The 26706-nt window shown below is 25.6% G+C and overlaps 1 protein-coding gene across 1 annotated transcript in view; it reads left to right on the forward strand.

Moving 5' to 3' along the window:
- The window catches only part of LOC145259103 (uncharacterized), a 185365-nt gene extending 160101 nt beyond the window's left edge, over positions 1-25264 (forward strand). Inside the window, exons 7-10 of the mRNA XM_080116758.1 lie at positions 7084-7217; positions 11292-11377; positions 17961-18131; positions 24854-25264. Coding sequence (XP_079972884.1) covers positions 7084-7217; positions 11292-11377; positions 17961-18131; positions 24854-25119 — 657 coding nt within the window. The 3' untranslated portion in view covers positions 25120-25264. The remainder of the gene's footprint in view (positions 1-7083; positions 7218-11291; positions 11378-17960; positions 18132-24853) is intronic.
- Positions 25265-26706: the final 1442 nt, after the last annotated feature.

A 26706-nucleotide genomic window follows, 5' to 3' on the forward strand; every position in this document is an offset into this window, starting at 1 on the left:
TTATTATTTATTGATTTATTATTTATTGTTTTATTATTCATTGATTTATTATTTATTGATTTAATATTTATTGATTTATTATTTATTGATTTATTATTTATTGATTTATTATTTATTTATTTATTATTCATTGTTTTATTATTTATTGATTTATTATTTATTGATTTATTATTTATTGATTTATTATTTATTGATTTATTATTTATTGTTTTATTATTTATTGATTTATTATTTATTGATTTATTATTTATTGTTTTATTATTTATTGATTTATTATTTATTGTTTTATTATTTATTGATTTATTATTTATTGATTTATTATTTATTGATTTATTATTTATTGATTTATTATTTATTGATTTATTATTTATTGATTTATTATTTATTGATTTATTATTTATTGATTTATTATTTATTGATTTATTATTTATTGTTTTATTATTTATTGATTTATTATTTATTGATTTATTATTTATTGATTTATTATTCATTGATTTATTATTTATTGATTTATTATTCATTGTTTTATTATTTATTGATTTATTATTTATTGATTTATTATTTATTGATTTATTATTTATTGATTTATTATTTATTGATTAATTATTCATTGATTTATTATTTATTGTTTTATTATTCATTGTTTTATTATTTATTGATTTATTATTTATTGATTTATTATTTATTGATTTATTATTTATTGATTTATTATTTATTGTTTTATTATTTATTGATTTATAATTTATTGATTTATTATTTATTGATTTATTATTTATTTATTTATTATTTATTGATTTATTATTTATTGATTTATTATTTATTTTTTTATTATTTATTGATTTATTATTTATTGATTTATTATTTATTGTTTTATTATTTATTGATTTATTATTTATTGATTTATTATTTATTGTTTTATTATTTATTGATTTATTATTTATTGATTTATTATTTATTGATTTATTTTTTATTGATTTATTATTTATTGATTTATTATTTATTGATTTATTTTTTATTGATTTATTATTTATTGATTTATTATTCATTGTTTTATTATTTATTGATTTATTATTTATTGATTTATTTTTTATTGATTTATTATTTATTGTTTTATTATTCATTGTTTTATTATTTATTGATTTATTTTTTATTGATTTATTATTTATTGATTTATTATTTATTGATTTATTATTTATTGTTTTATTATTTATTGTTTTATTATTTACTGATTTATTATTTATTGATTTATTATTTATAGTTTTATTATTTATTGATTTATTATTTATTGATTTATTATTTATTGTTTTATTATTTATTGTTTTTTTATTTATTGTTTTATTATTTATTGTTTTATTATTTATTGATTTATTATTTATTGTTTTATTATTTATTGTTTTATTATTTATTGTTTTATTATTTATTGATTTATTATTTATTGATTTATTATTTATTGATTTATTATTTATTGATTTATTATTTATTGATTAATTATTTATTGATTTATTATTTATTGTTTTATTATTTATTGTTTTATTATTTATTGATTTATTATTTATTGATTTATTATTTATTGATTTATTATTTATTGATTTATTATTTATTGTTTTATTTTTTATTGTTTTAATGTTTATTGTTTTATTATTTATTGATTTATTATTTATTGATTTATTATTTATTGTTTTATTATTTATTGATTTATTATTTATTGATTTATTATTTATTGATTTATTATTTATTGATTTATTATTTATTGATTTATTATTTATTGTTTTATTATTTATTGATTTATTATTTATTGTTTTATTATTTATTGATTTATTATTTATTGATTTATTATTTATTGTTTTATTATTTATTGATTTATTATTTATTGATTTATTATTTATTGATTTATTATTTATTGATTTATTATTTATTGTTTTATTATTTATTGATTTATTATTTATTGTTTTATTATTTGTTGATTTATTATTTATTGTTTTATTATTCATTGTTTTATTATTTATTGATTTATTATTTATTGATTTATTATTTATTGATTTATTATTTATTGTTTTATTATTTATTGTTTTATTATTTAATGTTTTATTATTTATTGATTTATTATTTATTGATTTATTATTTATTGTTTTATTATTTATTGATTTATTATTTATTGATTTATTATTTATTGATTTATTATTTATTGATTTATTATTTATTGATTTATTATTTATTGTTTTATTATTTATTGATTTATTATTTATTGATTTATTATTTATTGATTTATTATTTATTGTTTTATTATTTATTGATTTATTATTTATTGATTTATTATTTATTGATTTATTATTTATTGATTTATTATTTATTGATTTATTATTTATTGATTTATTATTTATTGATTTATTATTTATTGATTTATTATTTATTGTTTTATTATTTATTGATTTATTATTTATTGATTTATTATTTATTGATTTATTATTTATTGATTTATTATTTATTGATTTATTATTTATTGTTTTATTATTTATTGATTTATTATTTATTGATTTATTATTTATTGATTTATTATTTATTGTTTTATTATTTATTGTTTTATTATTCATTGTTTTATTATTTATTGATTTATTATTTATTGATTTATTATTTATTGATTTAATATTTATTGATTTATTATTTATTGATTAATTATTCATTGATTTATTATTTATTGTTTTATTATTCATTGTTTTATTATTTATTGATTTATTATTTATTGATTTATTATTTATTGATTTATTATTTATTGATTTATTATTTATTGTTTTATTATTTATTGATTTATTATTTATTGATTTATTATTTATTGATTTATTATTTATTGATTTATTATTTATTGATTTAATATTTATTGTTTTATTATTTATTGATTTATTATTTATTGATTTATTATTTATTGATTTATTATTTATTGATTTATTATTTATTGATTTATTATTTATTGTTTTATTATTTATTGATTTATTATTTATTGATTTATTATTTATTGTTTTATTATTTATTGTTTTATTATTCATTGTTTTATTATTTATTGATTTATTATTTATTGATTTATTATTTATTGATTTATTATTTACTGATTTATTATTTATTGATTAATTATTCATTGATTTATTATTTATTGTTTTATTATTCATTGTTTTATTATTTATTGATTTATTATTTATTGATTTATTATTTATTGATTTATTATTTATTGTTTTATTATTTATTGTTTTATTATTTATTGTTTTATTATTTACTGATTTATTATTTATTGATTTATTATTTATTGTTTTATTATTTATTGATTTATTATTTATTGATTTATTATTTATTGTTTTATTATTTATTGTTTTATTATTTATTGTTTTATTATTTATTGTTTTATTATTTATTGATTTATTATTTATTGATTTATTATTTATTGTTTTATTATTTATTGTTTTATTATTTATTGATTTATTATTTATTGATTTATTATTTATTGATTTATTATTTATTGATTTATTATTTATTGATTTATTATTTATTGATTTATTATTTATTGTTTTATTATTTATTGTTTTATTATTTATTGATTTATTATTTATTGATTTATTATTTATTGTTTTATTATTTATTGTTTTATTATTTATTGATTTATTATTTATTGATTTATTATTTATTGTTTTATTATTTATTGTTTTATTATTTATTGATTTATTATTTATTGATTTATTATTTATTGTTTTATTATTTATTGTTTTATTATTTATTGATTTATTATTTATTGTTTTATTATTTATTGTTTTATTATTTATTGATTTATTATTTATTGATTTATTATTTATTGTTTTATTATTTATTGATTTATTATTTATTGATTTATTATTTATTGTTTTATTATTTATTGTTTTATTATTTATGGATTTATTATTTATTGTTTTATTATTTATTGTTTTATTATTTATTGATTTAATGTTTATTGATTTATTATTTATTGTTTTATTATTTATTGATTTATTATTTATTGATTTATTATTTATTGATTTATTATTTATTGATTTATTATTTATTGTTTTATTATTTATTGATTTATTATTTATTGATTTATTTTTTATTGTTTTATTATTTATTGTTTTATTATTTATTGATTTATTATTTATTGATTTATTATTTATTGATTTATTATTTATTGTTTTATTATTTATTGTTTTATTATTTATTGATTTATTATTTATTGATTTATTATTTATTGATTTATTATTTATTGATTTATTATTTATTGATTTATTATTTATTGATTTATTATTCATTGATTTATTATTTATTGATTTATTATTTATTGATTTATTATTTATTGATTTATTATTTATTGTTTTATTATTTATTGTTTTATTATTTATTGATTTATTATTTATTGATTTATTATTTATTGTTTTATTATTTATTGTTTTATTATTTATTGATTTATTATTTATTGATTGATTATTTATTGTTTTATTATTTATTGTTTTATTATGTATTGATTTATTATTTATTGATTTATTATTTATTGATTTTTTATTGATTGATTTATTATTTATTGATTTATTATTTATTGATTTATTATTTATTGATTTATTATTTATTGTTTTATTATTTATTGATTTATTATTTATTGTTTTATTATTTATTGTTTTATTATTTATTGTTTTATTATTTATTGATTTATTATTTATTGTTTTATTATTTATTGTTTTATTATTTATTGTTTTATTATTTATTGTTTTATTATTTATTGATTTATTATTTATTGATTTATTATTTATTGATTTATTATTTATTGTTTTATTATTTATTGTTTTATTATTTATTGATTTATTATTTATTGTTTTATTATTTATTGTTTTATTATTTATTGTTTTATTATTTATTGTTTTATTATTTATTGTTTTATTATTTATTGATTTATTATTTATTGATTTATTATTTATTGTTTTATTATTTATTGTTTTATTATTTATTGTTTTATTATTTATTGATTTATTATTTATTGATTTATTATTTATTGTTTTATTATTCATTGTTTTATTATTCATTGTTTTATTATTTATTGATTTATTATTCATTGTTTTATTATGTATTGATTTATTATTTATTGATTTATTATTTATTGATTTATTATTTATTGATTTATTATTTATTGATTTGTTATTTATTGATTTATTATTTATTGATTTATTATTTATTGTTTTATTATTTATTGTTTTATTATTTATTGATTTATTATTTATTGATTTATTATTTATTGTTTTATTATTTATTGTTTTATTATATATTGTTTTATTATTTATTGATTTATTATTTATTGATTTATTATTTATTGATTTATTATTTATTGTTTTATTATTTATTGTTTTATTATTTATTGTTTTATTATTTATTGTTTTATTATTTATTGATTTATTATTTATTGATTTATTATTTATTGTTTTATTATTTATTGTTTTATTATTTATTGTTTTATTATTTATTGTTTTATTATTTATTGATTTATTATTTATTGATTTATTATTTATTGATTTATTATTTATTGTTTTATTATTTATTGTTTTATTATTTATTGATTTATTATTTATTGATTTATTATTTATTGATTTATTATTTATTGTTTTATTATTTATTGTTTTATTATTTATTGTTTTATTATTTATTGATTTATTATTTATTGATTTATTATTTATTGTTTTATTATTTATTGTTTTATTATTTATTGTTTTATTATTTATTGATTTATTATTTATTGATTTATTATTTATTGTTTTATTATTTATTGTTTTATTATTTATTGTTTTATTATTTATTGTTTTATTATTTATTGTTTTATTATTTATTGTTTTATTATTTATTGATTTATTATTTATTGATTTATTATTTATTGTTTTATTATTTATTGTTTTATTATTTATTGTTTTATTATTTATTGTTTTATTATTTATTGATTTATTATTTATTGATTTATTATTTATTGATTTATTATTTATTGTTTTATTATTTATTGTTTTATTATTTATTGATTTATTATTTATTGTTTTATTATTTATTGTTTTATTATTTATTGTTTTATTATTTATTGATTTATTATTTATTGATTTATTATTTATTGTTTTATTATTTATTGTTGTATTATTTATTGTTTTATTATTTATTGATTTATTATTTATTGTTTTATTATTTATTGTTTTATTATTTATTGTTTTATTATTTATTGATTTATTATTTATTGATTTATTATTTATTGTTTTATTATTCATTGTTTTATTATTCATTGTTTTATTATTTATTGATTTATTATTCATTGTTTTATTATGTATTGATTTATTATTTATTGATTTATTATTTATTGATTTATTATTTATTGATTTATTATTTATTGATTTATTATTTATTGATTTATTATTTATTGATTTATTATTTATTGTTTTATTATTTATTGTTTTATTATTTATTGATTTATTATTTATTGATTTATTATTTATTGTTTTATTATTTATTGATTTATTATTTATTGTTTTATTATTCATTGTTTTATTATTTATTCATTTATTATTTATTGATTTATTATTTATTAATTTATTATTTATTGTTTTATTATTTATTGTTTTATTATTTATTGATTTATTATTTATTGTTTTATTATTTATTGTTTTATTATTTATTGTTTTATTATTTATTGATTTATTATTTATTGATTTATTATTTATTGTTTTATTATTTATTGTTTTATTATTTATTAATTTATTATTTATTGTTTTATTATTTATTGATTTATTATTTATTGATTTATTATTTATTGATTTATTATTTATTGTTTTATTATTTATTGATTTATTATTTATTGATTTATTATTTATTGTTTTATTATTTATTGATTTATTATTTATTAATTTATTATTTATTGTTTTATTATTTATTGTTTTATTATTTATTGATTTATTATTTATTGTTTTATTATTTATTGATTTATTATTTATTGTTTTATTATTTATTGATTTATTATTTATTGATTTATTATTTATTGATTTATTATTGATTGATTTATTATTTATTTTACAGATCGGACATTGGTCGAAGAAATCGGGATTGGTTCTTGATGACAAGCAAATCAACCAGAAAGCCGTGCGCTGCCCTAATCAGAAACGATGTTCTGAATGTCCAAGCGTTCAAGTTCAAATTGAACAAAATTCTTCGTAAGTAAAAGTTGACCCCCTCTCCACCATCACCAACACACTCACGGGGAAAATTAATGGTGCTTATTTGGAATTACACTTTAAAAAGTACAGAAAAAAACTTTATGATGTATGCATTTGTCACGGAACGAAGATGTCATATTCCAAAACTCATATAAATAATCAAGTAATTTTTTTGAATAAAAAAAACAAACAATTTGTAGCGATGTTAATACTAAACTGTAACCATTATTAGATTGATCTTGTTCTACATATATCGAATTGAGTTGTCTCCCTCGTATTTATTTCATCATGGCCAATTGTAATGCTGTGACCCTTTGGCTGTGGTCATAGCGTAGTATCTGTGTTAACTGTGGCAAGCAGGGCCAAAGGTTAAAACATTATTATTATTATTATTATTATTATTATTATTATTATTATTATTAATTGATTCGAGTGACAGTGGATCACTGGATCAATTATTGAGATTAGAAAAATAAACAATTAGATTGGGAAAAAGTGATTGGCAGGAAATATTATCGCTACAAATCGATATGAAAATCGAAAATAGATGTAAATATGATTTTTGGTTTGCATAAACAAATAACTAGACGGAGGTTACATCAGCTGTTGGTCTGAGACACGTAATGAGATGTAGATTTGAGGAGATTCTAGTCAGTCGTTAGCTGGACATCAGAGAGAACGGACAACTCAAAGAGGGAGATGGTCTCTCTATGATGCAGGGAACTGTTTTCTACAATTGTTTCTATACGTCCATGTTAATCGTTTCCTGTTAGAACTTTTTGCATAAATGTTAAAATATACCCACTAAACGATCAACTAAATAATACGATGTATATACATACACACATTTACGCGTACCTGAATAAAATATAAACCCCACGTCGTTATGAAACGTATTCATACACACACAGCGTAACACAATTATTAAAGTGTGTGTGTCAGAACATAGAATATACGAACATGACGACATACCTGTTTCTACTGCTCCTCCTGGGGAGGGGGATTCGCCAACGTATTGGGGAGCTGGATTTTGTTATAAAAACATGCAAGACAGACACAAAATGCTGTATGTTTTTATATATTCTTTATTCTCTCCCAGGCATTTCGTCACAGCAGAACTGGAATAAATGACTATCTTTGGCTTGGATTTCATGGTTGCTCTCTTTTGGAGAGACTTGTTTAAGCCACCTTGTCTCTTTGGCGTCTCGAAACCAACAACTTTGCTTGCGCAAACCAGAACACGTGACACATAACACGTCAGATCCAGTCTCCGTTTGCATACGTTCCACAATTCAATCTGTGTTGTTTACTCCACTAGATAGTGAATTCGTTTCGCAACTACGGCAGTTGATTAACACACACGTCGAACTTCTAATCACACTGATGCAGTTGATACACACTGTCATCGATCTTCTGAACATACTCCTTTTATTGTCCAAGCGTTTGTCATCAGCCAATCGGCGGCCAGAAAAACAGTCACGTGAGGCCTGACGTCATCGCTCAATAATCTTACAAAAACCACAGCCGCCATTTTTATTTCTGTCCTCCCTTTACAGATAGACAATTAGATAAACAGAGAGGCAGATAACTGAATAAATGCCTTATACTCGACGTTGCTCGGCGTTTACCTGACACAATGAAAACAACATGATTTATTTGTAAAATTTTATTTTCTTTGTTAATAAAACAAACAAAAAAACTACTTAATCAATTTACATGAATTTTGGCTTATAATATCTTTGTTTCCTGTTAGCGTATCTCTACAATTATATAAAATCCACTTTGTGTGCATGTGTGTGTGAGTTTCCTCAAAGGTTCCGAAACGGCTGAGCCTATCTTTTTCAAATTTCACACAAAGCTAATTTATATATCTGGCAGTGTTCTTAGATAGGTTTTGTACAGAAATTCATCTGATAAGTATCGAAAATCGAAAAAATCTGATTTTAAAAAGTACTTTTTATTTCTCATAGGTAAAAAAAAAAAATTTTTACAGGGGAATATGTAAATTACGCTGGCCAAGGGAGATAATAAAATCTCAGTAGCGAAAATCGAAAAAAGTCTGATCTTAAAAATAGGTTTTCTCTCTTATATAGATAAAAAAAAAATCGTTTTTACATGGGGATCTTTTACGTTACACCGACCAAGGGAAATAATAAAATGTCAGCAAATCATTTTTTTTTACCCCCCCCCCCCAGATTTATTAAAATCTGGAGATATACCTTAGTGGTAGAGCATTTGACTACAGTTCGAATGATCCCCTATTCAAGGTCCAGTGTACCTCACTATTTTATTGTAATTTTTTCTTATTAATGAGTTCAATTTACAATAAAAAATATATAAAAGAGGTACCATTTAATATCGCTGCAAATCATTTCTTCGTTTGTATATTTTAAAACTAAACATTAATCAGAAGTGACTTTTCCAAGGCATTCATCGTGAAGCCCAAATATCAGCTGACATGATATCGTAAACAAACACAGACGGAATTTGATGAACGACATTATCATTATTATTCAATTTTTAAATATTTTTTACAAGTTAGTCCACTTATCAAATTATTCCGTAGAGGATTGATTCTATAAAATGATACATAGCAATCTGCATAAATATGTGTATTTATTGTACAACCGGGCAACGCCGGGCAGGCAGCTAGTAAGTATATAATAGTTAATCAATTATAATTTTGCACAACTGAGCAAGCTCATCAGCGCACATAAAACCGAGTTTACAAATTTTTCACAACTTATAGTCAGGACTCTATCATTAAATTAGCGGTATTTATATTTTTTCTATATGCAATATATATACAATGTGTCAAATTTCTCTGAATTATGCTGCATATTCTGGAGTCAATTTTACTACCAAATTATTAGACTTGTTAATTACATTTAGAAAAAGATGTTTATGTGCTCCTGCAACACCCCAGGAATGTAATTTTGAAAGTCCGTCTAAGAACTGAAAGGGACAAAATCGATTTTGTTTTTCCCTGAAGGATAGCGATCGTCTGTGTACCTTCAGGTATAAAACGGTTACACACACACACACACACACACACACACACACACACACACACACACATATATATATACATATGATGATTGCCATTTCTTGACAGAAGGTTAGTTCAGTCAGTTAACGGTTGTGTGAAGTTTAGTCAGTTAAGGGTTGTGTGTCTGTGTGCACGTAGGTGACTTTTTAACCCAGCTTTAGTCCTACATGAAAGTACACACATATGACATAAAAACTTTCCTTCTTGTAAAGGTGATCGCATGATAATATTGTGAATTCTCGAATGTCGTGTCAGGCCACTTTTAGATTTGCAGATTAGACCACAATTATAACAACTTAGCATTGCTGGATTGCTGTAAAAGCCTCCTCATAAGGCTGTTGTTCCTGTCTTTGTGTGATTTCAGATGATTTACAAAACCATCTTTTGATAAAAGGTATCTGCCACATACAATGCACTTCAGTTCCTGTTATAATTTCTCTGACATTCAATTTTCGTCCTGAGTTTACGAAGCTGGGCATCAACCTAGGTTCCACGGAGACAGATACCGAAATTTGCATCCCAAAATCATGGATTGCATTAGATAAGCTGCGGTTAGTATGGACTTCAAGGCTAAATGACAAACTGAAAAAGCAGTTCTTCAGAGCAGTGGTGGAGTCTGTCCTTGTATACGGTGCTACAATCTGGACACTCATCAAAAGATGGGAAAGAAAGCTAGACAGCACGTACATTCGTATGCTATGAACAGTATTAAATATATCTTGGCAAGATCATTCAACGAAGCAGCAACTTTATGGCAACCTACCTGCCATATCTGTTTGCATCAGGAAGCATCAAGGTTTCCATCAACAATTCTTCGTCAAAACATAAACAATTTCTCGAGTTATTTTTACCATTAAATAAACTATGTGTATATTGGTGATGTTTCAAACCTTTTTTGTTTTGTGTTTGTTTTTTGTTCTTTCATAAAATTTTAAAAATCTATGTATTTAAAAAAAAAACTGTGTATTTTTAAAAACTATGTATTCTATCTTACGTGTTTATTATTTTTGTTTATTTTGCAGTGAGAATTACATTCCGCCACTGATTGGATTTATATTTCTGTTATTAATATTAATAATCATTATTCTTGGTTTCTGGAAATGTTCAAGTACGTATTATTTTAGCATTTCTTTAAAAAAAAAAAAAATTCTTTTTATTTTGTTATGCAAGTTGTTCCCAGATTCCGGGTAGCGATTGTGGGCGACTGTCAGTGTTTGGTTAGTAGAAATATTTCGATAACAAAAATATTTCGATAACAAAAATATTTCGATAACAAAAATATTTCGATAACAAAAATATTTCAATAACAAAAATATTTCAATAACAAAAATATTTCGATAACAAAAATATTTCGATAACAAAAATATTTCGATAACAAAAATATTTCGATGACAAAAATATTTCGATAACAAAAATATTTCAATAACAAAAATATTTCGATAACAAAAATATTTCGATAACAAAAATATTTCGATAACAAAAATATTTCGATAAAAAAATATTTCGATAACAAAAATATTTCGATAACAAAAATATTTCAATAACAAAAATATTTCAATAACAAAAATATTTCAATAACAAAAATATTTCGATAACAAAAATATTTCGATAACAAAAATATTTCAATAACAAAAATATTTCGATAACAAAAATATTTCAATGACAAAAATATTTCGATAACAAAAATATTTCAATAACAAAAATATTTCGATAACAAAAATATTTCGTTAACAAAAATATTTCGATAACAAAAATATTTCAATAACAAAAATATTTCAATAACAAAAATATTTCGATAACAAAAATATTTCGATAACAAAAATATTTCGATAACAAAAATATTTCGATGACAAAAATATTTCGATAACAAAAATATTTCAATAACAAAAATATTTCGATAACAAAAATATTTCGATAACAAAAATATTTCGATAACAAAAATATTTCAATAACAAAAATATTTCAATAACAAAAATATTTCGATAACAAAAAATATTTCAATAACAAAAATATTTCAATAACAAAAATATTTCGATAAAAAAATATTTCGATAACAAAAATATTTCGATAACAAAAATATTTCGATAACAAAAATATTTCAATAACAAAAATATTTCGATAACAAAAATATTTCAATAACAAAAATATTTCGATAACAAAAATATTTCGATAACAAAAATATTTCGATAACAAAAATATTTCAATAACAAAAATATTTCAATAACAAAAATATTTCGATAACAAAAATATTTCGATAACAAAAATATTTCAATAACAAAAATATTTCGATAACAAAAATATTTCAATAACAAAAATATTTCGATAACAAAAATATTTCGATAACAAAAATATTTCGATAACAAAAATATTTCGATAACAAAAATATTTCGATAACAAAAATATTTCGATAACAAAAATATTTCAATAACAAAAATATTTCGATAACAAAAATATTTCGATAACAAAAATATTTCGATAACAAAAATATTCCGATAACAAAAATATTCCGATAACAAAAATATTCCGATAACAAAAATATTTCGATAACAAAAATATTTCGATAACAAAAATATTTCGATTACAAAAATATTTCAATAACAAAAATATTTCGATAACAAAAATATTTCGATAACAAAAATATTTCAATAACAAAAATATTTCAATAACAAAAATATTTCGATAACAAAAATATTTCGATAACAAAAATATTTCGATAACAAAAATATTTCGATAACAAAAATATTTCGATAACAAAAATATTTCAATAACAAAAATATTTCGATAACAAAAATATTTCGATAACAAAAATATTTCGATAACAAAAATATTTCAATAACAAAAATATTTCAATAACAAAAATATTTCAATAACAAAAATATTTCAATAACAAAAATATTTCAATAACAAAAATATTTCAATAACAAAAATATTTCAATAACAAAAATATTTCGATAACAAAAATATTTCAATAACAAAAATATTTCGATAACAAAAATATTTCAATAACAAAAATATTTCAATAACAAAAATATTTCAATAACAAAAATATTTCGATAACAAAAATATTTCGATAACAAAAATATTTCGATAACAAAAAGGCATGTTTGATTAAAAGAAAGAATGTTATCAAAGTGGCTTAGGTAATTATAAATAAACTAATTCAGTTCTGAAGATTATTATGTATATATAAATATATGCAGATAAGTAATTTTATATATAGAGCGATATACTAATCCTGAACAAATTGAGGAAATGAAAAAAGTTGTGACACAAGAGGACTTCCATAGGATCTTCCAGAAGTTGTTGGAATCGTACAGCAAGTGCATTGCAGCCGGAGGAGATTACTTCGAAGGGGACTAAAGTTTCATGTATGTACTAGAACCTTATTGAAGGCAGCTCGTATATAATGGGTTTTATTTTATATTTGATTAGTTGGTTGGTAGGTTGTTTTTGTTTTACGGCATATCAACCCTTTTCAGGTTATTTAATGCCAAATCCAGTTATTTTGAAGAACACTTTTTTAATAGAATATATATAATTTTTCAAGTCGGTTTCTATTGAACCCATGGTTACAGTTACTACCACGCCGGGTCAGAGTAGACCTGGGAGCAATGACAATCAAAGGTTAGCTCCACACTCTCCAAAGGCCGCAAGCTGGGGCCTCACCATCGGATATAGTTTAAGGTCATATCCAGGATCGATCTTTAATTAGAATGGGTTTATTTGATGTTTAATTAGAGGAGGGTTTTAAATATAAGTTAAGATTACATAAATAAATAGTTCAATTATAATAACATGTTTCGTGCGAAATAATCTCCAATATAAAAATATATAAGATATCAATGGATACACACTCGAGAGTCAAAACAATGAAAATGCCCATCTGGCATCAATTGAAATGGATGGCTTTCGTCTAGAGGAGACTCCATGTTTTGATAAGCTTCTGGGCTTGACCTTTACTCCTGGCCTGAAATGGAACACGTACAGTCAGTTGCCCAGGTCGCTAGGAAAATGATGGGATCCTTCTACTGCTTCAGAAGATATCTCACTGCGGATGCAATTCTCTATCTATATAAAAGTCAAGTACGTCCAATGATGGAGTACTGCTGCCACATCTGGGCAGGAGCTGCTAAAAACAGCCTATCCTGCTTTGACAGAGTACAAAATAGGCTTCGTGGCCTAGTGGGGGAGACGTTGTGAGCCTGGCTTTGCTTCATCGTTACTTCCATGGCAAGTGCTCGTCTGAGCTCCAATCTCTTGTCCACCTTGCCAATCTTTCACTATAAACACCCGTCTAGCTGAAACCACTGCCAGTAATTTTCCCTACTCTTTATCTGTGCTAAAACCAAAACGTAGATTCCATGAACAAAGATTGTTTCTTAGAAGTGCACGTCAGTGGAACTCTATTCCGTTTCCCTGTTTCCCACCTGATTACAACTTGGATGTTTTTAAGTCCAATATAAACAAATTCCTGATGAACCGCCCCCTTAAGTAAGACACTTTATCAAATCTCCAATACTAACAATTACTACGATACTATTCCTTTGATTACTGTACACGCAATAACCCTTATCCCCGAGTGACTACTTTGTAAAAAATAATACGCTGTTGTCCTAGACCTAATGATAATATATATACAAATATATGTATAATCTCCGATATAATAGAATGACTGCATAAATTCCCCTGTGGACCAAAGTATCGTAGGTTTGCAACAACAAATGCTACATACAAATTTAATACAGCGAGACTAATAGACACTATCTTATGTAGCTTTCAAACACGATTTTAAACACATTAAGTTGTGACATTGTATCCAACGAGCAGCGCCATCACAATCGCAACATCTTACATAGACCTAGCATAATCTTTCCACTTTCCGATTCATAAATAATAAAGTCTACCTGGCTAAGTCTGACACCTGGCAATTCTCATATTATGGAATCCAGTTATTGCCTTTAAAAGCGAATGCTTCTGAACATTAAAATATGGCGTCACTAAGAGACATAGACATATTCCCTCCTCCCCCCGCCGTTAAGTTCATTTTATGCCTAGGTCATTTCAGAGCTCCCAAATATTTGCGTTTTTTATATTAAGATTTCTCAAAAAATAAATAAATAAAACAAACAAAAATAAAAAATAATTAACAAAATACGTAATTGTTAATTGTTTTATCACGATGACGATGACGGCGACTAAAAGTTTTGTGGCAAAGAATAAACAAACTTAGAGTTTTTTTTAAACAAAGTACAACTCCCCACATAGTACCCCTGTAGCTTATGTCCCTGATAGTAGCCCCCTACATCAAAGTGGCAATGTGCTTTGTATGGGGTGTTAATGTAATAATAAAAAAAATTCAAATACTGTCCTATGAAGGTTGGTTTTTGATATATGGAAGATACAAATTCTGATCCATGCGAGTTATTAATACATTCACAAATGCTAGCTTGTTGTGTTCCGTTGGCATCCATAAACGAACATTGTTGACAATTTCATAGTTAGAGCTCCTCATCTGCTTCTTCTCTCTCTGATCACAATTAAAGTCCAGGTGAGACTTCAATACTGTCATAAAATGGCTTTAATTTTTAATTATGATTATTGCCTTATAATTGTTGCCTTAATAATGTAGCATTATTGTTGTTGCCTTATTATTTTTTCCTTATCGCTATTGTCTTAGTGTTGCCTTATCGTTGTTGCTTTATTGATGTGACGTTATTGTTGTTGCGTTATTGTTGTTACTTTATTGCTGTGGCATTATTGTTGTTGTGTTATTGTTGTTGCTTTATTGATGTGGCATTATTATTGTTGTGTTATTGTTGTTGCTTTATTGATGTGGCATTATTGTTGTTGCCTTAGTGTTGTTGCTTTATGGATTTGGCGTTGTTATTGTGTTATTGTTGTTGCTTTATTGATGTCACATTATTGTTGCTGCCTTATTGTTGCTTTATTGATATAGCATTATTGTTGTTACTTTATTGATGTGGCATTATTGTTGTTGCGTTATAGTTGTTGCTTTATTGACGTTGCATTATTTTTTTTTATCATTTTTTTAAAAATTCAATTTTCACCCCAAACAAGACACAGTGCCACTTTGAAGCAGAGGGCTACTATCAGGGACTTAATTTGCGGGGTCATTATGAAGGGAGATGAGTAGAAAGATGTTTGTTAACATTACACTCGAACTTCTGCATATCAGTGCAGTTGGGAAAGCAGAATCCCGGAAGGGAGTTCCAAAGACCCGCAGTTCTGGGGAAGAAACTATTGGAGTAAAAGGATTTCTTGCACCTAGGGATCCCTACTGTAAAGAGATGCGACTTAGTAGCTTGTCGGGTTTGTTGGGGGTAGTTACGTCGGGGAGGTACAAGTGTTTGCAGTTCGTCAGAGCATTCACCATTAGAGTATTTGTAGAACAGGCAGAGGTATGCAACATCTCGTCGATGGGACAGTGGCTGAAGCCTAGATGACAGTTCAGGACCTATCAGGTTGGCGACTCTCTTTTGAACCCTGTCCAGGAGTGAGAAACAAGCAGATGATGTCCCAGCCCAGATGTGACAACAGTACTCCATACATGGGCGAATGGTTGCCTTATAGAGGTATAGGATACTGTCAGGCGTAAGTAGTTTTCTAGCATGGTAGAGGGAGCCAAGCTTCCTTGCAGCAGCCTTGGCAATGCTCTCAATGTATCTATTCCAGTTCATATTCCCTGTAAACGTTAGGCTGAAGAGTTTAAAAGAAGTACTTTCAGGCAATGTGTTCTTGGCCATTGCTATTGGTGGTAGAGAAAGTTTCTTGTAGTTATTGAAGGAAACAAGCTTAGTCTTAGCAGCATTGAATGTGACCAACTATTTTTGTCCCCATTCCACTACAGATTGGAGGTCATCCTCTAGTGTTTCTGCCATTTCTTCAGATATGTGTTCATTTGTTTTCCCCTCATATCTGTTATAGAGAGTGGTGTCATCGGCAAATATACCCATCTCCGAAACAATATTATCAGGGAGGTCATTTATGAATATCAGGAATAATAGAGATCCAAGCATAGACCCCTGAGGTACTCCCGCATTTATGTCATATTGTTTAGATGTACGACCGTCGAGAACAACTTTGATTTTTCTATTACTTAAGAAGGATTTAATTACGTTATGAATTCTTCCAGTGATTCCATATGATCTAATTTTCCTTAGAAGACCATCGTGCCATACCCTGTCAAAAGCCTTAGATATATCAAGGGCAACCGCTCTACCCTCCCCTGTTTTGCCCAATGAACGGTTGTGGCATTATTGTTGTTGCGTTATTGTTGTTACTTTATTGATGGGGCATTATTGTTGTTGCGTTATTGTTGTTACTTTATTGATGTAGCATAATTGTTGTTGCGTTATTATTGTTACTTTATTGATGTGACATTATTGTTGTTACCTTATCGTTGTTACTTTATTGGTATGGCGTTATTGTTGTTGCTTTATTGATGTGGCATTATTGTTGTTACTTTATTGATGTGGCATTATTGTTGTTGCCTTATTGTTGTTGCCTTATTGTTGTTGCCTTATTGTTGTTACTTTATTGATGTATCATTATTGTTGTTGCGTTATTGTTGTTTCTTTATTGTTGTTGCCTTATTGTTGTTACTTTATTGATGTGGCATTACTGTTATTCCCTTATTGTTGTTGCCTTTTTTATTTGCTTTTGATTTGCAGAATTAAAGGTTGAACACAACGACCTCAGCAGAACAGGTGGCACTAACAACGAATCATATATAGCAGACCCAAATGATAACAACGGAACTCACCATTATTCGGAAATTGTTAGTACTACCCCTAAAAGCGTGTGGACAGGTGGCGCAATATCCCAAAATCCAGCATACGAAGGTGAGCAGCACTTTCTTTTTGATTTCCTTCATGCTTTTCTTTTTCAAACACTTGTCTTTGTTGTGAGCTTGATAATTTTTTTCATCCTAGGCTTAACATTACCAGCAAATATGAATTGTAAAAAATTACATTGAGGAAATCTTCATGAATGGATGTCCCACGAATTGAATGAGAGCCAACAAAAACGCCATTATGAAGTGTCTTTTTCCCTTCTTTTACACAACAAGAACGACCCGTTTCTCTACCGGGCTGTGACTTGCAATGAAAAGTTGGTTCTTTATGACAATTGGCGACACTCAGGTCAGTGGTTAGATGCTGACGCAGCTCCATGACACGTCCCGAAGCCATACTCACATTCACTTTACACGTCCGGTGTCTTTTTTTTTTCTTCAGATGCAAGCTCGAGCAAACTTGCTAATTTGCATACGCGTTCAAACGCTACTCCTGCTGCTAATACAATCGCTTGCTGTCCACCCCTCGGCAGCTGTTGATATTTTCCTATGCGCTCTGTTACAATAAAATATGCTTAAATATGTTTTAATTCATGCAGATTTCGTATTTATTATTACAGAGCCAATTCTCTATTGAATATTTAATTGTACTTACTATATAGTACTGATTTACCATGTATATATATATATATATATATATATATAATAAATATGTATCATTTATGTTTGAAGCCAAAATAACGCATTATTACAAAATAAACAGGCATTTATTTTGTTTGAAATGCATGTTAAAATTCAGAAATATATTTCGAGGCAAAACCTCATCTTCAGTATGTCTTTCTTTCTTTTTCTTTTTTTTTTTTAAATCTCGGAACGAGGTGTGTTAGTTCACGTGGGATTCACGTTAAGATTCTTTTGTTCTTTAGAAGCGCCGGCTGAGTTTGAATAAAATAAATACGTATTATATATGTTTGAAGCCAAAACAACGCATTATTACAAAATAAACAGACATTTATTTTGTTTGAAAATTATGTTGAAATTCATAAATATATTTCGAGGCAAATCATCATCATCAGTATGTCTTCCTTTTTTTACATTTTTAATACAATGAATGAAATGAATTATTATAAATACGAAAGTACGCCTGTTTCAGCATTGACAGATGAACAAGTGGAAACACATTGTAATGATATTTTAGTTAAAAAAAAATAATTTAAATTGAAAAAATATGTATTAATTAGTAAATGGAGAAAATAAATTTAAGGGGTAAATTATATTAAATCAAATGAATAAAAGGAATAATTATAAACACGAAAGTACGGCTGAAGGGGAAAATAAATAAAAAGATGGAGACCTTACTAACTACGAGAATACACCCTCGACATAAGAAGTATGATTTTGGCTGTTTGTGAAATGTAAACATTGTGTTTTAATATATTAAGATTTTTATGTTCCTTAGAAGCGCTGGTTGAGTTTGAATAAAAGAAATACGTATTATATACGTTTGAAAGCAAAAACAACGCATTATTAAAAAATAAACAGACATTTATTTTGTTTGAAATTTATGTTAAATTATATATATGCATGTATGTGTGTGTGTATGTGTATAACAACATACCAAAAGAGTAAAAAAATACATACATTGAAAAAGAAGTGGTGAGAATTATACCCAGAAACTTATCTGGTGAGTTAATTGCAAATTACACTTAATTTCATCAAGCAAAACAAATTTCGGGCTTGTCTTACAATCAACAGAGATTCGAAAAAGGTGGTTCAAAAACAAATATATAACAAAAAAATAAAATTTCGAAAAACAAAATAGTTTCAAGCATTACACGAGCACAAAAAATGGCAGGGTAATTTCTCTCGTATCTTTGGAGTCTCGACAATGAGTTAAAAATTAAAAATTATACAATTTAGAAAACCACTTGATAAATGTCACAAGAACATTTATTGGCTAGATTTCTAAAAGTATTTTGTTTTTTTTAAATAATTGTCAAGATTTCAAAGACATGACATACCATCCGGCCATTTTTTGTGCTCGTGTAACACTCGACACTACTTGTTTTTCGAACAGAATAAACATTTCACATTAAATAAAAACATTAAAACTTAATCAACTAGGTAAAAGAGTAACTAATAATTCCCCCCACTCGTTATCTGTGCCTAAACCTAAACGTAGATTCCATGATCAAAGCTTCTTTCTTAGAACTGCATGCCTGTGGAATTGTCATCCGTTTACCTGCTTTCCAGCTGACTACAATATGGTTGTGTTCAAGTCTAACGTAAATAAGTTCTTGATGAGCCGTTCCATATAAGTTATCAAATTTACCAAATTTTCATTACTAATGATTACTATATTGTCCAATTTCTACTGTACACTCTATAACCCTTATCCTAAACATAAAAAACTTATATTTCTTTTGGTAACATTTATTTAGTATATATTTAATTTTTGGCCACTTTTTCGTACCTCTGTATGTAGAAGGACGTCAACACCTTCCTGGAAGAGCTGCAAACAGCCTAATGTCATCATCTCCTCTAACGAGAATATACATGCGACTAGAAACCACTTGTAAATTTTATGCTCCCATGAAACTTCCTCCCTTGGAGGAAGCCAGTTAAACCCGTCCAGAGTAGTGCTGTAGTTTCATTTGAGTTTTATTTTAAAGAAACTTGTTGGCAGTTTTAAAGGCTTTATTGAGGAGAGAGAATAGTTCACATGGGGGAGAGACCGAGATTAACTCTTTGTAAAAAAAATATGCTACAATTATTTTTTTTCTGGCTTAATGTCTTTAATTAAAAATTAGTCGATGAACGAATGTAACAAAGCATGTATGCGCATATGGCCGCTGTATTCAAATGCCAAGCCATGTGCAAAGTGACGTCAGGCAAGGAAGAAAATATAAAGATATAAAACAGAAGAACACGTGTGCAGACCGAGGATCATGATCACATTAGAGATCACGTTTTATTTGGGAAAGTACCCAGAAATAAATGTTTCAATGGAAAAAAGTGAGTCAAGTTATTACTTGTGTTTTGTTCCTTGCGACATATTCTGCTACAACGTGTTGGGTCTCGAGTACCTACATATTAACCCGTGTATAATGTTACACAGATACGTTGCTGCCTAAATTACCATTCAGGTTTTCTTACTATTAACCTGGCTTCTATCAAAGTAGCCCTTTACGCTTACAATAACAAATATATATTTTTGTAATTTAGTGATACAAATCGTAGTTTACAGTCAATCAACATTATCGAAAAAATGGGCAATTTTACCGATTTAAATAATAAAAATATGGGAAGATGGAACATTTGTTGATCCTCATTCAATCTTAGCCAACGCCAGGTGTCCCTGCTCGTGTATGTATATATATATATATATATATATATATATATATATATATATATATATATTTGTAGTCATCGACATACAGTCCTGTTTCGTTGTATCACAACTCATCAGTGCCGCTAGACTAGCACCACTCCCAAGCTAAGGATTGAACATAGAACCGTCGTGTTGATAGTCGGCAGTTCTCCCACTAGACCACAGAAGCGACGCCCGCAAATGACCTTTTACAGTGCTCAAACCGCCTGTTTGTAAACAAACAATCAGCAAGCTTCACATTTTTCAGCCAATTAAGTAGCAGGTGAGATTATATATATATATATATATATATATATATATATATATATATATATATACTAGCTGGGATGTATGTATGTATATATGTATATATGTCTCACAAAACTTTCTGCAGAGGCAATGGATTTCACGACATCAATATCATTTTGAAGCTCGACCCTTCGGATGACAAATATCGAAAAATTGGCCCAAAATATTAATTCCTTCATCTTCAACTGCCCACTTTTCTACAGGAAGGAGTCGCTTTTTCGCCTATATTTTTGATTGTCTAGCCTTAATTTAAGCCTATGTCACTTCCTGTTTGGCGATGGGCGCCACAGCTAACGCTTTGCTGCCTACTACAACTTCTTTTGTTTTGGTTTTTGCTCAACACACACCTGCAAACACCCGGGCAACGCCGGGCTAGTATTTATATGTACGATCGTTTCGAAAAAAAAAAAAAAAGAAAAAAAAGAAAGAAAAAAAAACAAAAACAAAAACAAAACAAAACAAAAAAACAAAAAACAAAAAAAAAAACAAAACAAAAGAAAAAACAACAAAAAAAAAAAACCCAAAAAAAACAAAACAAACAAAGAAGGTTTTACTCACCACGACGCCTCATTACGGTTAAAAACAAACAAACAAAAAAACAATATGGAAGCACTTCCTTACAAAGGTACTTATTTTATAAACTATTTTCATGTGTAAATGTGTACTACATTGTTGGGGCGGTTTTAAAAACAATTACTTTCAATAGAACAGTTGAACAAAAATAAATAAAAATCCAGGTCGGTATCTTTTCTTTTTTAACAAAAGCCTTTTGATTCCTGAACCCCATTGCTTGTGTTCTCACCGACAACGATTTTTAATGAACTGCTAATTCACGTCTACACACTTCAATACCCAATAGACAATACACTAAACGAATCACATATCAGACAAAGCAAAAATTTTACAATCGCAGAGAACTGTTGTCTTTTTTGTTACATTTCTCTTATTAAAATGTATCTATTCACTAGACATTACACGAGTTAGACACAACGCTCTGATCCCCATCTGGCATCAATTGAAATGGATGGCTCTCGTCTTGGGGAGGCTCCGTGTTTTCACAAGTTTCTGGGTTTGACCTTTACCCCTGATCTGAAATGGAACACATACATCAAGTCTGTTGCCAAGGTCGCTGTGAAAGTGTTACAACTCTAAATCTCTATATTGTGCGGGCACATCTTGTCTCTTGGCTTCCCCAATGGAAACTGCATCGAAAATTTGTATCAAACATGTGATGTGATATTCATCTCACAATTCAGCTTCTGGCACATTTCATTTAGGGAGCTAACCCCTTGAACCCCTTATCACCTCACTTGCAAGGTGCACTGAGTCCATCTCTGTTCTAGGTTGTCCTGATATGCACTTAATAAGACAGTCTCGAAATTCATACCAGTTGACATAATCTCTACCTAACGGCATGGGGCCACATTATATGATATTCAATCCCAGAACTAAGTCATGTTTTAGCATATATTTTATGTGGTCGTATTATATAGAACAAAAAGGGAAACAAGCATTGATAGAACTTTGTATAATTATAGATAGTAATAAGACAACTGTATTATCGTATGTACGTTATCACCTTCTACCCCTGATTGCTGAAAATACAACACAAAACGTACATTTTCATTTTAAATTTATATGAAGTCATTTTTGTATGAATGAGATGATCGCTGTTATCATTCATTTCTATGATATCTTTCTAGTTAGAATTCTTTGTAGAAAGACATCGGATACATCAGGGACCAGGTGAAGGTTGCCCAACATTTTAATTTTGAATTGAAAGCCATGTTTAATTTAAGAAGAGTTTCCGATGGATAGCTAATCTGTATAATTCCAGAGATGAAAAATAGTTTTTGGTGGGTAGCTAATATGTACAAATCAAGAGATAAAAAATAGTTTTTCGTGGATAGCTAATCTGTACAAGTCTAGAGATGAAAAATAGTTTTTGATGGGTAGCTAATCTGTATATGTCTTGAACTGCTAAAGTTTGCAGATGAAGAGTGAAGCTCTTTGTCGTGTGGACACAAAAAATTATGTGCGGGAATGCTAAAAGATTCAATATTTTTATGGAGCAATTCCGGTTTCTGATAAGTTGTTAGCAGAATGTGGCTACATTTGATTGGTCAGTTCCTATCGCTAATGTCCATTAATATTGCAACATTTTCCTTTTAAATCCTTTTTTTATGCTATTGTTGTTGCGCATCATTCATTCATTTTTCACATATATAGTAAAAATAGGATAATAAAATTACAAACAAATAACATCAAGCTGCTACTTCAAAACATAATATAGCATTTAATAAATAAAACAACATTTACTGTCGCTGCTACTTCAATCACATAAATTAGGAGTTATTTCGTATATATAGTAAAAATAGGACAATAACATTACAAAAAATAACATTAAGCTACTACTTCAAAGCATAGTATAACATTTAATATATAAAACAATATTTACTGCCGCTGCTACTTCAACCACTTAAATTAGCAGTTATTTCAAATATATCGTAAAAAGGACGATAGAATTACAAACGAATAACATCGAGCTTATACTTCAAAACATAATATAACATTCAATACATAAAACAACATTTACTGTCACTGCTACTTCAATCACTTAAATTAGGAGTTATTTCATAGACATAGTACAAACAGAACAATAAAATTACAACCAAATAACACCAAGCTTATACTTCAAAACATAATATAACATTCAATACATAAAAAAAAACATTTACTGTCGCTGTTACTCCAATCACTTAAATTAGGAGTTATTTCACATACATAGTAAAAATAGAACAATAAAATTAGAAACAAGTAACATCAAGCTGCTACTTAAAAAATAATAGAACATTCAATATATAAAACAGCATTTACTGTAGCTGCTACTCCAATCACCGAAATTAGGAGTTATTTCACATATGTTGTAAAAATAGGACAACAAAATTACAAAAAAATAGCATCAATCTGCTACTTCAAAGTATAGTATAACATTTAATACATAAACAACATTTACTGTCAACTTTCACTGCTACTTCAGATAAGCTATATATTTTTTCTGTTTTTTCTTTCTCTCTTTTTTTTTATTGTAGGATTCCAACCCCGGCATAATATTATGCATACAGACGCCCAGAATAATTTTAATTATTCAGCTACTATGCCACCAAAGAGAGATTCCACTAAATACTTAAATGTGGCCATGCAGTGTGAGGGAGCACAGGCGGACACTTTTGGGCCTGAAGAGACCCAACCGAAACAATTGGCGTATGAAGATGACTCTGAGACTCATCTAAAACTACCTGTCGAGTTTTCTCACATATATCCCGTATCTGATGATGACGAGCAGAGCCAGATGTGAACTTTGCAAGAAATTTTACAAGCTGCGAACGATGCCAATATAATTCTTCATACCGGTGCAGAATTGTGGGATTTTAAACAAACGCATTTCAGGTGAAAACATTATTGCGTCAAAATTAGTATAAATTCCAAAATTTATGAAAAATGTTCCTGTAAAAGATTACTAGATTTTATATATATATATATATATATATATATATATAAATATATATATATATATATATATATATATATATGTATGTATATATATATATATATATATATATGTATATATATATGTATATATATATATATATATATGTATATGTATATATATATGTATGCATATATATATATATATGTATGTATGTATGTATGTATATATATATATATATATATATATATATATATATATAAGAGCAAACAGTTAATAAAAAATGTTAAAAACACTTTGAAAAAGAGTTAAAAACATATTTAATCTGAAAAGGAAACACTTGATAAGTGGATAGTCCTTAATCCGCAGAGTTTCGAAGAAATACTTTCCTTCTCATAAGATGGTAGGAATTAGCAAAATGCGGGATCGGATTTTACATACAAAAGTATTTGATGAAACTGCAAGTAAGTCAAAAATCTTACTTGAAAACAAAAAAGTGAAACAGAGGGAATATGGTGAAGAAAAAGGTGATTACACGTGAATGGATAGTCTGGTGAAAGGTAAATAATCAAATGACGTTAAAATCCAAAAATATAAATCCAAGAAAGTTAATTGAATTTCCATTTGCACAATTAAAATCCAAGGAAATCACGTAATTGGAAGATGGTCCAAAATAATCCAAAAGGCCGAAATCCATGGAATAATTCACAAATATGTACAAGGAAATGGGGAAAAATTCCAATAATATTGATAAAAGAAAAATATATGCTTTTCACACGGCTGCCGAGACATAATATTTTATATATATATATATATATATATATATATTTTATATATATATATATATATATATATCCAACGTTTTAAATTTAAAATAGCGGATTTTTATTGCAAGCAAGGGAGATAAATCAGTTTTGTCAGACCGATTGATTGCAGTTACCTCTACTAAATTCTAATCGACAAACATGATAAATTCGATTTTTACTTGTAAGTATTTTTCTACTGGATCGGTTTTTGTAAGTTTTGGATTTTATACTAAGTTCACTATTTCACACAAGCACCATTTTTTTTTGGTTTTTGTTGATGATCATATTCAGAAGGCAGATACCCATCATCCATTTTTTTTAAAAGGTGGAAACGTCTGATTGCGGAAGATGGACTGAAAAAAAAAAATTATTATTTCATCTGCAGTCGCTATTAACTCAAACATAAACTCGAACTAAAATACACTTTCTTAGCCTGGATGGCTTCTACTGAGAAATGCAGACAGGGCTGCCCAGACACTTTTTAGTAAGATAAATACCTAGCCATTGCATTTCAAGCTGCCGAGTTTTTCCCTCGGCACTAAAGCTAACAGAGTTTTAGCAATTGTTGAGATGGCTCGTTCCTGTTGACTGAGGTATTGATTCGGTTCTGCGCAGTTCTAGGAGGTCCATTCCATTTTTTTACCCATGT

Source organism: Euprymna scolopes, chromosome 34, assembly GCF_053919585.1.
Source record: "Euprymna scolopes isolate OS-2025 chromosome 34, ASM5391958v1, whole genome shotgun sequence".
In the NCBI taxonomy this organism is placed as follows: Eukaryota; Metazoa; Mollusca; class Cephalopoda; order Sepiida; family Sepiolidae; genus Euprymna; species Euprymna scolopes.